Source organism: Gouania willdenowi, chromosome 21 (genome assembly GCF_900634775.1).
Source record: "Gouania willdenowi chromosome 21, fGouWil2.1, whole genome shotgun sequence".
Lineage (NCBI taxonomy): Eukaryota > Metazoa > Chordata > Actinopteri > Blenniiformes > Gobiesocidae > Gouania > Gouania willdenowi.
The window spans coordinates 997,092-1,011,912 of NC_041064.1; the positions used below are offsets into that span (position 1 = coordinate 997,092).

The 14,821-nt window shown below is 33.6% G+C and overlaps 1 protein-coding gene across 1 annotated transcript; it reads left to right on the plus strand.

The window, feature by feature from the left end:
* Window positions 1–9,549: 9,549 nt before the first annotated feature.
* On the plus strand, window positions 9,550–14,566 carry ndufa10 (NADH:ubiquinone oxidoreductase subunit A10). Its single transcript, XM_028436113.1, has 10 exons — window positions 9,550–9,690; window positions 10,534–10,702; window positions 10,763–10,975; window positions 13,029–13,115; window positions 13,201–13,322; window positions 13,400–13,479; window positions 13,789–13,843; window positions 13,939–14,024; window positions 14,166–14,274; window positions 14,391–14,566. The coding sequence occupies exons 1-10, from the start codon at window positions 9,619–9,621 to the stop codon at window positions 14,457–14,459; spliced, it is 1,062 nt and encodes a 353-aa protein (XP_028291914.1). The 5' UTR covers window positions 9,550–9,618; the 3' UTR covers window positions 14,460–14,566.
* Window positions 14,567–14,821: the final 255 nt, after the last annotated feature.

Sequence of the window (14,821 nt, forward strand, 5' to 3'; positions counted from 1 at the left end):
ACTAGTGTAACATTATCTAAAATAGTGTAACATTATCTGAACTAGTGTAACATTATCTAAACTAGTGTAACATTATCTAAACTAGTGTAACATTATCTAAACTAAACTAGTGTAACATTATCTAAACTAGTGTAACATTATCTAAACTAGTGTAACATTATCTAAACTAGTGTAACATTATCTGAACTAGTGTAACATTATCTAAACTAGTGTAACATTATCTGAACTAGTGTAACATTATCTAAACTAGTGTAACATTATCTGAACTAGTGTAACATTATCTAAACTAGTGTAACATTATCTGAACTAGTGTAACATTATCTAAACTAGTGTAACATTATCTGAACTAGTGTAACATTATCTGAACTAGTGTAACATTATCTAAACTAAACCAGTGTAACATTATCTAAACTAAACCAGTGTAACATTATCTAAACTAAACCAGTGTAACATTATCTAAACTAGTGTAACATTATCTAAACTAAACCAGTGTAACATTATCTAAACTAGTGTAACATTATCTAAACTAAACTAGTGTAACATTATCTAAACTAAACTAGTGTAACATTATCTAAACTAGTGTAACATTATCTGAACTAGTGTAACATTATCTAAACTAGTGTAACATTATCTAAACTAGTGTAACATTATCTGAACTAGTGTAACATTATCTAAACTAGTGTAACATTATCTGAACTAGTGTAACATTATCTAAACTAAACCAGTGTAACATTATCTAAACTAAACCAGTGTAACATTATCTAAACTAGTGTAACATTATCTAAACTAAACTAGTGTAACATTATCTAAACTAGTGTAACATTATCTAAACTAAACCAGTGTAACATTATCTAAACTAGTGTAACATTATCTAAACTAAACCAGTGTAACATTATCTAAACTAGTGTAACATTATCTAAACTAGTGTAACATTATCTAAACTAGTGTAACATTATCTAAACTAAACCAGTGTAACATTATCTGAACTAGTGTAACATTATCTAAACTAAACCAGTGTAACATTATCTGAACTAGTGTAACATTATCTAAACTAAACTAGTGTAACATTATCTAAACTAAACCAGTGTAACATTATCTAAACTAAACCAGTGTAACATTATCTAAACTAGTGTAACATTATCTAAACTAAACTAGTGTAACATTATCTAAACTAGTGTAACATTATCTAAACTAAACCAGTGTAACATTATCTAAACTAAACCAGTGTAACATTATCTGAACTAGTGTAACATTATCTAAACTAAACCAGTGTAACATTATCTAAACTAGTGTAACATTATCTAAACTAAACTAGTGTAACATTATCTAAACTAAACTAGTGTAACATTATCTAAACTAGTGTAACATTATCTAAACTAGTGTAACATTATCTAAACTAGTGTAACATTATCTAAACTAGTGTAACATTATCTAAACTAAACTAGTGTAACATTATCTAAACTAAACTAGTGTAACATTATCTAAACTAAACTAGTGTAACATTATCTAAACTAAACTAGTGTAACATTATCTGAACTAGTGTAACATTATCTAAACTAAACCAGTGTAACATTATCTAAACTAGTGTAACATTATCTAAACTAAACCAGTGTAACATTATCTAAACTAGTGTAACATTATCTAAACTAAACCAGTGTAACATTATCTAAACTAGTGTAACATTATCTAAACTAAACCAGTGTAACATTATCTAAACTAGTGTAACATTATCTAAACTAAACTAGTGTAACATTATCTGAACTAGTGTAACATTATCTAAACTAAACTACTGTAACATTATCTAAACTAAACTAGTGTAACATTATCTAAACTAGTGTAACATTATCTGAACTAGTGTAACATTATCTAAACTAGTGTAACATTATCTAAACTAAACCAGTGTAACATTATCTAAACTAAACCAGTGTAACATTATCTAAACTAGTGTAACATTATCTAAACTAAACTAGTGTAACATTATCTAAACTAGTGTAACATTATCTAAACTAAACCAGTGTAACATTATCTAAACTAAACTAATGTAACATTATCTAAACTAAACTACTGTAACATTATCTAAACTAAACTACTGTAACATTATCTAAACTAAACCAGTGTAACATTATCTAAACTAAACTAGTGTAACATTATCTAAACTAGTGTAACATTATCTAAACTAAACTAGTGTAACATTATCTAAACTAAACTAGTGTAACATTATCTAAACTAAACTAGTGTAACATTATCTAAACTAGTGTAACATTATCTAAACTAAACCAGTGTAACATTATCTAAACTAGTGTAACATTATCTAAACTAGTGTAACATTATCTAAACTAGTGTAACATTATCTAAACTAAACCAGTGTAACATTATCTAAACTAAACCAGTGTAACATTATCTAAACTAGTGTAACATTATCTAAACTAAACTAGTGTAACATTATCTAAACTAGTGTAACATTATCTAAACTAGTGTAACATTATCTAAACTAGTGTAACATTATCTAAACTAACTAGTGTAAACATTATCTAAACTAGTGTAACATTATCTAAACTAAACTAGTGTACATTATCTAAACTAGTGTAACATTATCTAAACTAAACCAGTGTACATTATCTAAACTAAAACTAGTGTAACATTATCTAAACTAGTGTAACATTATCTAAACTAGTGTAACATTATCTAAACTAAAACCAGTGTAACATTATCTAACTAGTGTAACATTAATCTAAACTAAACTAGTGGTAACATTATCTAAACTAGTGTAACATTATCTAAACTAGTGGAACATTATCTAAACTAGTGTAACATTATCTAAAACTAGTGTAACATTATCTAAACTAAACCAGTGTAACATTATCTAAACTAAACCAGTGTAACATTATCTGAACTAGTGTAACATTATCTAAACTAAACCAGTGTAACATTATCTAAACTAGTGTAACATTATCTAAACTAAACTAGTGTAACATTATCTAAACTAAACTAGTGTAACATTATCTAAACTAGTGTAACATTATCTAAACTAGTGTAACATTATCTAAACTAAACTAGTGTAACATTATCTAAACTAGTGTAACATTATCTAAACTAGTGTAACATTATCTAAACTAAACTAGTGTAACATTATCTAAACTAAACTAGTGTAACATTATCTAAACTAAACTAGTGTAACATTATCTAAACTAAACTAGTGTAACATTATCTGAACTAGTGTAACATTATCTAAACTAAACCAGTGTAACATTATCTAAACTAGTGTAACATTATCTAAACTAAACCAGTGTAACATTATCTAAACTAGTGTAACATTATCTAAACTAAACCAGTGTAACATTATCTAAACTAGTGTAACATTATCTAAACTAAACCAGTGTAACATTATCTAAACTAGTGTAACATTATCTAAACTAAACTAGTGTAACATTATCTGAACTAGTGTAACATTATCTAAACTAAACTACTGTAACATTATCTAAACTAAACTAGTGTACATTATCTAAACTAGTGTAACATTATCTGAACTAGTGTAACATTATCTAAACTAGTGTAACATTATCTAACTAAACCAGTGTAACATTATCTAAACTAAACCAGTGTAACATTATCTAAACTAGTGTAACATTATCTAAACTAAACTAGTGTAACATTATCTAAACTAGTGTAACATTATCTAAACTAAACCAGTGTAACATTATCTAAACTAAACTAGTGTAACATTATCTAAACTAAACTACTGTAACATTATCTAAACTAAACTACTGTAACATTATCTAAACTAAACCAGTGTAACATTATCTAAACTAAACTAGTGTAACATTATCTAAACTAGTGTAACATTATCTAAACTAAACTAGTGTAACATTATCTAAACTAAACTAGTGTAACATTATCTAAACTAAACTAGTGTAACATTATCTAAACTAGTGTAACATTATCTAAACTAAACCAGTGTAACATTATCTAAACTAGTGTAACATTATCTAAACTAGTGTAACATTATCTAAACTAGTGTAACATTATCTAAACTAGTGTAACATTATCTAAACTAGTGTAACATTATCTAAACTAAACCAGTGTAACATTATCTAAACTAGTGTAACATTATCTAAACTAAACTAGTGTAACATTATCTAAACTAGTGTAACATTATCTAAACTAGTGTAACATTATCTAAACTAGTGTAACATTATCTAAACTAAACTAGTGTAACATTATCTAAACTAGTGTAACATTATCTAAACTAAACTAGTGTAACATTATCTAAACTAGTGTAACATTATCTAAACTAAACCAGTGTAACATTATCTAAACTAAACTAGTGTAACATTATCTAAACTAGTGTAACATTATCTAAACTAGTGTAACATTATCTAAACTAAACCAGTGTAACATTATCTAAACTAGTGTAACATTATCTAAACTAAACTAGTGTAACATTATCTAAACTAGTGTAACATTATCTAAACTAGTGTAACATTATCTAAACTAAACCAGTGTAACATTATCTAAACTAGTGTAACATTATCTAAACTAAACTAGTGTAACATTATCTAAACTAGTGTAACATTATCTAAACTAGTGTAACATTATCTGAACTAGTGTAACATTATCTAAACTAAACTAGTGTAACATTATCTAAACTAGTGTAACATTATCTAAACTAGTGTAACATTATCTAAACTAGTGTAACATTATCTAAACTAAACCAGTGTAACATTATCTAAACTAGTGTAACATTATCTAAACTAAACTAGTGTAACATTATCTAAACTAGTGTAACATTATCTAAACTAGTGTAACATTATCTAAACTAAACCAGTGTAAGGTAAGGAGGAAAAAGAAATTAACTCGGTTCAAAGTAATGTTAAAACTAGAGTCAGACGACATAGAGCTGTATTCAGTCCATTTGAATTAACTATAGAGTTAAAAAGTAAAGTGGGAGATATAGAAATGCTAAGGTTTGTGAGGAATGGGAGTTTACTGATTGTGAGAATGAAGAGTGTGTGTGGAACTAAAGGTGTTGGATAGGTTTGTATTTAGAGAGAACTGAGTATGAAGAGGACTAATATCTGGGGTTGGATATGAGGAGATATGGACACCCTGGAAAAGGAGATGAGGAGTGAAAAGAATAAAGAGGCTGTTCAGAAATGAAGAAGGAATGAGGGTAGAAAGTAGGTCGATATTGATTGATTTTGAAGTAGTGATGCTACCTCAGAAAATAATGATTGCATACATGAGCTTTCCTGTGAGGGTTTATGTAAGTTCATAAACATGAAGTAGTTGTTGTGGGAGGAAGTAAAGGACATGTTGGAGAGGGACAGCAAAACTAGTGGTGGGAAGGTGTAGAGTCTAGTGGGGAGGGATTATTTTATTTGATTTTTTATAGTTAACAAAACACACATCACAGCATAAACACATATACTGTATACATATATACATACATTTTACAAAGAGAAAACATCAGTCAAAAGGTTATGTTCAGTTGTTCAATAATAGAAAGAGTTCTTGCAGCCTTCTTGGTGTTATATATGATAGTGTGTTATATAGTGTCCATGGTAACGGTGCAGTTCATTATTAAAAAAAAATTCTGTCTATTTCATGCAGTGGTTTTGAAATCTTGAATTCTGTATTGAGTGCTTTGATGCCCATAAAATAATTGATTTTAACCTGTTTAGTCAAAATGTGTGTAACCATAGGAAGAGAAATGGACTTAGTGGACATTCTTGTCTGATCCCCTCTTGATGAAAAATCTGGGTGTTTTTTTTATTTTATTATTATTTAATTGAGCTAATGCATCCATTATACAGAGCCCTAACAACTTTTAAAATCTGGGTCTAAAGCCAAACACCTCCAGGGTTCTAAACATAAATTGGTGGCTCACTGTATCACAGGATTTGTAGAAATCTATGAACAGTTTAAGAGTTCTTTATATTCAATCATATCAAGAATTAATTGGACATTATTCATTATATTTCTACCTTGCATAAAGCCTGACTGCTCTTCATCAATGACGCCTTGCAGCCCACTTTTAGGTTTCTTAGCAAAAATTGCTGAAAAAACACTTTGGTATCATTATTTAACAGGCTTATGAATCTCCAGTTTTCAACATTTAATTTGTCTTTATTTGGTTTGGGGATATGTTTAATTAGGCCTTGTTTGAGAGTTGGTGGTAGAGCTTCTGTATCAATGGTCTCTTTAAACACCTTAAGTAAAAAGGCTATGGACTTAAAAGCTTTGTAAAATTCCCCTGTTATACCATCATTGCCAGGTGATTTATTGTCTTTAAAGACATCAATGCATTCCTAGATTTCTAGGAGTTTAATATTATCGTCACAAATTACCTTAAAACTTTCATTAATTCTCATCTTCTCATTGGAGGTTTTCATTAAGTCTATTAATCTATTCATTTCCCCCTCCTCTACACGTACAGTTGACTGTAGAACTCAGCAACATATTTAACTATTTGTTTTGGGTTTTCACAATTTACATCATTCACTGTTATTTACATAAAGAGGAGCCTCCATAGTTCTTTTTTTAAGCTAATAAAGGATTTGGAGCATTTGTCTCCTGTTCTAACCACTTCACTCTTGATCTGATAAAGCTCCTCTGGCTCTCTTCATATAATCGATCAATCTGATTCTGTATTTCTGTTCATTCTATTGTTTCTCCTGATGTCAGAGGTTTTCCCTGAGAGGGTTATTAGTTTATCCAATATCTGACTCTTTTTTCTTTTTCTTTAGATTTACGTTGTGTGAATGACCTTTCCACGAGTCCAACATTATATTTCAGCAATTCCCAGTTTTTACTGTATGCTTTAGTCTCTTGAGCTATCTTTTGGCTCTGTGCTTCTCAAGGTTGATTTTTAGTAATAACTTTATGGTCTGTCAAAATTGCAGCATCTATTTCTACTTTATCCTTAATATCTGCTGATATTAGCCAGAAGTCTAATCTGGAATTCATGGATTTGTCTTTATTGCTCCAGGTATATTCTTTTGTTTGGGTGTTTTGTCCGTCAAATATCCATCAAATTCAACCTTTCAGCAATATAATACAGTTCATTCATTGTTCTTGATTTTGGGGGCCATCTGTTCATATTCTCCTCCATTACAGTATTAACATCTCCTCCTCAAATCATTTTTATATCTGAGAGAGTTGACCGTATCTTTTGTTCCACGATTTTATAAATATTAGAGTTTAACTCGTTGATTATTGGATGCATAGACATTGATTAATGTAATTTATGTGTGGTTATACTCCATTACTAAAATGATCTTCCTGCTCTGTGTATCAGATGTGTTTGATGATCTGTCCTCTGAATTTACCCATGCGTATTGTGACCCCTGCTGACCGATTAGTACCAAAAGAAAACCAAACATCTCAATCCCATTGACTGCATCTTTATTTTGACAAAAAAGAAAAAAGCTCTTTCTTCTGAGCTGCTCTGGAATCCTCCTTACATTTATAGACACAATAGAAAGCGACATCCCCAACCTTGAAAATGATGAAGTTAAGAACAATAAACTAACCTGCCTGCACTGTAATATTTTAATAATAAATGACGTATGTTCATCTAATCCTGTCCCATTGGAGATGATTTCCACATAAGAATCTCAACAACTAATACACAATACCTACACACATTCAGGAGAAGCTATTGGCCAGAACAGCCTCACTTTTCTTTAAAGGTGACTATTTTACCGTCTATGTAGACATAAAGTCCCCCTGAAACCTGCTCTTTCCTTCCTTTCTTGCCGCTTCAACCATCGGCTAAAGTCGTCAGTTCCTCAAACACCTTTATCTTCTTCTCCTGGAGAATGGTGGAACATCTGTTATTCCTCCAAATCCTGTCCTGGACAAAAACTGCACCAAGATACGTCGATTAAACCGTAAACATTCGGTACGCTACGTACATGTATGCCCGTGTCCAGAGCCGTATATAGAGAGGGCAGCGACAACGGAAGTAAAAAATATTTGACCGTCACGTGATTCATGTAAGACTGAATTTGTTCCCGGAAGTTATTGGTGGGCCATCAAATCCATTGATTCCTAGTGACATAACTGGGATTTTTGGTAATTTCTCATCAATAACTGCATTGATTGACAATATATATACAGTACACAGTCATATGTATGTGTATGTACAATATGTTTTATATATATATATATATATATATATATATATATATATATATATATATATATATATATATATATATATATTTATTTATTTTTTCCTAACGTAAATTACGTATTAATAATTAGTGTAAACAGCTTACCTGCTTTTTTGACATAGTTAAAGCCAACATTAATTTGGCAAAAAATAAATGAAAAATTTGTTAATATGTTTTGTATACAGGATGTATTGCTTTGAATTTTCTTTAAAAAAAAAAAAAAAAAAAAAAAAAAAGGATATGTACCAAGATAAATTAATTAAATAAATGTCTAACAAAGTCAGAAACATTAATAACTTGTCGTACAGTTTGCTGTGCTGTATGGGGATGCTCCAATTGTTCTGAAAAAGGAGTGAAAATGTATGGCCACCCAATCGAACCAGAGAGGACAAAGAAATGATTAGCCACAGTCAGCGGGAGAGATCTAAAAAAAATTAATCAGGATTATAAAAATAAAAAAATCTGTGAGGCGATCATAGTCAAACACTTCATTTGCACTTTTTCCAAAAACAACACAATTGAAAAGCTTATTGTTTGATAAAAAAGAAGATATGTATCCTATGTGTGTAGATAACACTGTGTGAAGTAAACGCTGTGTATCTGCTTATGATCCCTTAATTTTCTAATAAGAATTTAAATTTTTTTTTCTCTTTTTTTGAACATGAAAACAACATCTCACAATGAAAATAATTTAATAATAATAGTAATAAAAATGAAAATACAAAAAATGAAAATATAAATGTACTATTTTAGCGGTGGATAATCTACTAACATGCCTTAATGCACACATTAATGGGTTTAGATACGCTGATAATAATAATGATAATAACGTCTTACTGTTCAAAAGTGCATCACAAACCGTCTAATCAACTCTAGCTCCATTGGTTACAATAGTAAACTGCACTATTATCTTATTATTGTTATTATTGTATTCTTATTTTATTTCATTATTATTATTATTATTATTATTATTATTATTACTATTATTATTATCTTGTTATTTTTATTTAGTTTGCACATATTAGTCTAACTACTCTTATATTTATGTTTATACTTCTTTTTTCATTTATTTTTCTTTATTTTCTTTATTGTAGTTGATTGTTATTATTTAATGTTATACTACCTGAGAGAGCACAGGTCACCAGAAGAAATTCCTCGTGTGTATTCATTCACCCCTGGCCAATAAAGTTGATTCTGATTCTGATTCTGATTCTGATTCTGATTCTGATTCTGATTCTGATTCTGATCACTTCCTGGAACTATTGAAGCTCCATGAGCCGCCATTGCTGTAAAAAAAACGAACCATTGGAGTGAACGGAGTTGTCGTTACTCTCTGTATATATGGCTCTGCCCGTGTCCAGGTGGTGTCGCTGTGAGCGGATGTCAGTCTGCCAGTCTGCAGTGACGTATTTCCGGTTGGCCGTGTGGAGGACAATCGGTCATGGCGCTCCGGTGGTTTCGGGTCTTTCTACGGCCCGGAGCGGCTTTGGGAGCGGGCACCGCGGTGCCGAAGGTGAGTCCTGGTCCAGGTCTTACTCATGGTCGGTCCGTGTCGATCCAAACAGGCCGAGCTAACTGTTAGCGCTAGCTTTTACCGACAGACACTGACGCTACAGACCGATGTTAACTGTCAGATTCAGAGAAAGGCAGCTTTTAATTATGTCTGTTAAATTTCATGATCGAGTTTTTGTCTCAAAAACGATTTAAAATAACAAAATAACCTTTAATTATTTTTCTTCTGTGCTGTTATTGACAGCTGACACGGTGAAAGGTCGCCCCCTGTGGTCACTGACACACAAACAAGTTATTACAATGTCTGATTTTCAGAATAAATTATATGAATTCATTAAAAAATTTAGAAGCTCTGTTTTTCATACCATTTCATAAAAACGTTATTAACATGAAACATGTTTGACTGTCACTATAAAAGGACAATAGTTCTCTCACAATATTAAATGCATGTGATTATGTTTCAGATTTGATCAAAGTGATGTTTTTTGTGCTAAATATGACATTGGTGCTAATAATGAACTAAAACAAAACCATAAATTCATTTTTCGTTTGATGTAAAATTGTATTTCTGCTAAGATGAGGAAATAATGTAGATTAGGAAATAGTAGAGTGATAAAGATTAAAGTAAGTTTACAACCAATATTTTTTCCCCTTCATGTGTTTTTTTACCAAATTGTTTGTCATGTGAAAGATTTACTAATATATTTAGTTAATGCTCCAGATAATGTTTAATAAAAGTTAAATTATTAGGTGTAAACTTTGTGTTGATCCTAGCTGCTCACAGACACTGTTAGTAATAATAATAATTATTATTATGAATGTGTGTGTGTGTGTGTGTCTTCAGGCTGGCTTCCACCGCAGCTCGGCGTGCTCTCTGCGTTACGGCTGGTGGGCGTACATGCTGGGCGAGCGCACCACGCCGCGCTTCACGCAGCACAGCCGCATCATCACCGTGGACGGGAACCTGGCGTCAGGGAAAGGAGCGCTGGCTCAGCGACTGGCTGAGAAACTAGGTGAGGTGACAGGAAGTGACACCCACACAGTGACTCTGAGCTGACTCCTCCTCTCCTCAGGGATGCTGTACCTACCTGAGGCCGACTGTTTCTACCTGGACAGGAGGAGCCAGCAGACGCCGCTGTCCTCGGACTTTAACGGCATGTGCAGCCTGGAGCGATTCTACACTGAGCCTAAAGCAGCCGACGGAAACAGTTACAGACTTCAGCTGTGGATGTACAACATGAGGCTGCTGCAGTACGCAGACGCTGTGGAACACCTGCTGTCCACAGGTTGGACACCTTTACACACACATGAACATGTGGAGACAGGACCATCTATAAGGGGGAATAAAGGAGAGATTCTTGGGGTCCATCCATAAAGTCAGTAAAATGATGATCCATTGTTCTATGAATCTGTGATAACCACATTTATTTATTCATCTGAATAATATCCACTGTTATCCAGGAACGTTTATTATTATTATTATAGTCATCTTAAAGATGGAAATCATGGTTTTAATCACTAATAAAATGGTGGAAAAGGAGGTGAAATGGGATTTTAAAAACCACAGAAATTGGTTAAAAGGTGTAAATTAAAGTGGATAAAAACAGACAGAAAAGGTGATAAAAATGGTTCAAAGTGTCAATATTGGAACAATGAGTTTAAACTGGTAAATAATGGACATGATAAATGGTGAATGTGGTTAAATCGGCAAAAAAATAATCATGAAATATGTAGGGCTGTAGTCAACCAAGGAAATGATTGGTCGACCAAGACTATGGCACACGTAGCGATTAGTCGACAAAAAAAAGGTGCTGTGCTGCAGCTGTCAGTGAACTGTCCTCTGATTGGAGCAGAGACAGAATCAAAACTTTTTCTTCACAAGAACATGGATTATCCTAATATTTGATACATAGATTATGTAAATAGATCCATCTCTAGCGCACGCTGCAGACGTGTGTGTGTTTGACGTGCACTTGTTTCCTCGTGCACTGATCTGATGATGACATTAACAGTTGTCTGTTAAGTGTTAATAAAAGCAGGTTTACCAATAAAACAAACATAAATATGTCATTTGTATGAGGAAAATATAGGTTTTAATAGTAGTTTCAGGTCAGGCTCTGATATAAATACCTAATGTCTGTCAGAGCTGTAGGTTTCACTTTGAGTTCAGGTCAAAGCTTGAATAAGGTTCATATCATAAATGGTCTGTGTTTAATCAGTAAAAACCAAAACAAAATATTTGTTTCTCTTTTTATTTCTCCACGTCCTCCATCTGATCATTCATTCTCAGGCTCTGCTGCACAAAACGCCACAATGTGTACGTGGGTCAGATTGGAACCATAAACCATTCACACTGGAGTCTGATACAGGTCATATTTTAAATGGTCATGTGAACAGATGAACAAAAAAATCAGAAATGAGCATTAAGGCGTTTTGGAGAAGATGAGCTCTGTGGGCGTGGATGGTAGGGACGTAGAGGAGTGGCTTCTCAGCCGGAAGGAGTCTGTGGTATCTGCCCTGGTTTAGGTTCACACACCAGTGACCCTGGAGAGTCATATGTGCTTTGGTGTTAAATGTAATCCTTCATTTCATTGAAACTGGATCGTCTTTGCACAGCAGGATGAGTGTGTGTTAGAGTCAGGTTGATGTTGACGTCTGCTATGAATGTGGACTGATCACATGTAGCGTTGTGTCATACACTTAAATGACAGCAGTGAGAGTGAACAGAAAAAAAGCCTGTTAACTTACAAAACATATCAGTAGACGACATTATTAAAATCACACAAATGTCACCCATTGTAATTCATTTTACTGTTTTGCAAATGAACAATTTTTAATGCTGAAGTTTCTGCATATTAAATAAGTCTGGTCGACCGCGACGACATTGACCAATTAGTCGACTAAACAACCTAGAAATCTGGTGAAAAGAGGTTAAAAGTGACAATAATGGTCAACATGTGTGACATTAGGTGTAAAAGTGGTCAAAGGGTTTATAAGTGCTGAACATGTCTGGAAAGTGGAAAAATGTGAAGAAAAGTCATTCAAATGTGATGTAGAAATGGAAAAAATTGGAGAAATGTAGCAAAAATATTTTACAGGGAGCAAAAATATGGTGAGAAAAAGTGATGAAAATATGTTAAAATATAGTGAGTTTGGTGAAGTTGTACAAAAAGGGAAAAAATAAACACAAATGGACTCAAATTGTTAAGAAAAAATTTTTCTTAGTTACTTGAAGGCATCTGGCGACCCCTCCTAGTGTCTCGTGACCCTAAATGGGGTCCTGACTGCCAGGGTTCAGAGGATAAGATGGTATAAAATAAGGTGTTGTGTCTCTTTAAGGTCAGGGAGTGATCCTGGAACGTTCTCCATTCAGTGACATGGTCTTCATGGAGGCCATGTCTAAAGAAGGCTACATTAGGAAGGAGTGTGAGTCTCACACACATGTATACACACACACACAGTGAAGCACAGTGGTGGCAGCATCATGCTGTGTGGGTTCTTTCATGTCCAGGTGTGCAGCACTACAATGAAATCAAAGGAATCAGTATCTGTGAGTTTCTTCCTCCTCACCTGGTCATCTACGTGGACCAGCCAGCAGAGGAGGTGCACAAGAAGCTGAAGCAGAGCACGCTGGTAACACACACACACACACACACACACACACACACACACTAACACAGTGTGCTCATATCTGTGTGTTTTGTCCTCAGTCATGCCTGCAGGCCGTGCCCCTGGCGTACCTGAAGAGCATTGAGGAGAGCTATAAGAAGTCCTTCCTTCCTCAGATCAGGTGAGTCAAAGTGCTGAGCATTGGCCACGCCCCCTCTGACCAGAGCTAGGTATCATGGCCAATTTCCTCAATTTCTTAGATTTCGATTAATAATGATGAATCGATTAATCACAATTGGATTTCGATTCAGTAGTGATTGATCAGTCTTTAAAATTTTACTTGGATATTAAAAGGATGGTTCCAAACCCTAAAACCATTTTTTTTCTGCTGAATCCATATATGATCAGGTATGTAGTAATGTAGTTATTGATCCTAGTCCCACTTTTAGTATTTACATATCAGTGAGATTTTTTTTGTCTCCTCCCTCAGTGAGACGTCAGAACTCCTGGCCTATGACGTGACTCAGGCTCAGGACGTGGAGAGGGTAGGAGGAGTAACTGTTGGCCACGCCTCCTGCCTGTGTCTGTACATACATACTGACTGTGTGTGTGTGTGTGTGTGTGCGTGTGTGTGTGTTAGGTTGCAGAGGACATAGAGTACCTGAAGTTTGACAAAGGGCCGTGGACGGAGCAGGACGACGTCAGTTACCATCACATGAGGATGCTGTGAGTATCTGTCTGTATCTGTGTGTCTGTATCTATGTGTCTGTAACTGTCTGTATCTGTGTGTCTGTATCTATGTGTCTGTAACTGTCTGTATCTGTGTGTCTGTATCTATGTGTCTGTAACTGTCTGTATCTGTGTCAGTGTGGAGGACAAACGTCATGTGGCGTCTCTGACCGTCATCCCTCGGTTCCTTCCTGAGATCACGGTGGGAGCTCATGAGTTTGATGAGAAGTATTTCCAGTTCAGAGCGGTACGTGTTCTCACATATTAGCCCCTCCCACAATCCCCCTCTGCAGGCAGCACGCTAACACCTGCAGGTTCTTTTATTTTGAAGGCGTCTAAATGTGGTGTTTGTGTGTTTTTCAGCTTCCTGGGAGGAAGTACGCACCAGGTTATAACTCAGATGTTGGAGACAAACTTATCTGGCTGAAGTGAATCTGATCTTAATGTATATAAAGAATGATTGTTAGTGACATAATGATTCTGATTGGTCCACAGCTCATCTGTAGCCCAACTAAATAAAGCTTTTTCTTCTGAAACAATATGAGCTGATTTTATTTTATTTTATTTTTTTGTTACATGTAATAAAAAGCAGCTCTTCTGATTGGCTGTAACTAAGCTCCACCCCTCCCATCCTTCAGGCTGTTACTATGTAACAAAGATGATGATAAGGTTGATAAATGGAGAGGATAGAGGGTGGAGTCAATCTGACTATATGCTGCTGCTTTTTCTTACTTTTTTTAAGTACAGACACAAACAAAATGCTTATTTCTCATTAATACAGATTATAAACAAAG

Bases quoted from the DNA above. Each gene is read 5' to 3' on its own strand.
- ndufa10 (XM_028436113.1), top strand. From the start codon at position 9,619: ATGGCGCTCCGGTGGTTTCGGGTCTTTCTACGGCCCGGAGCGGCTTTG. The intron at 13,116-13,200 runs GTGAGTCTCACA...TTTCATGTCCAG, and splicing joins AGGCTACATTAGGAAGGAGT to GTGTGCAGCACTACAATGAA. The intron at 14,025-14,165 runs GTGAGTATCTGT...TATCTGTGTCAG, and splicing joins TACCATCACATGAGGATGCT to TGTGGAGGACAAACGTCATG.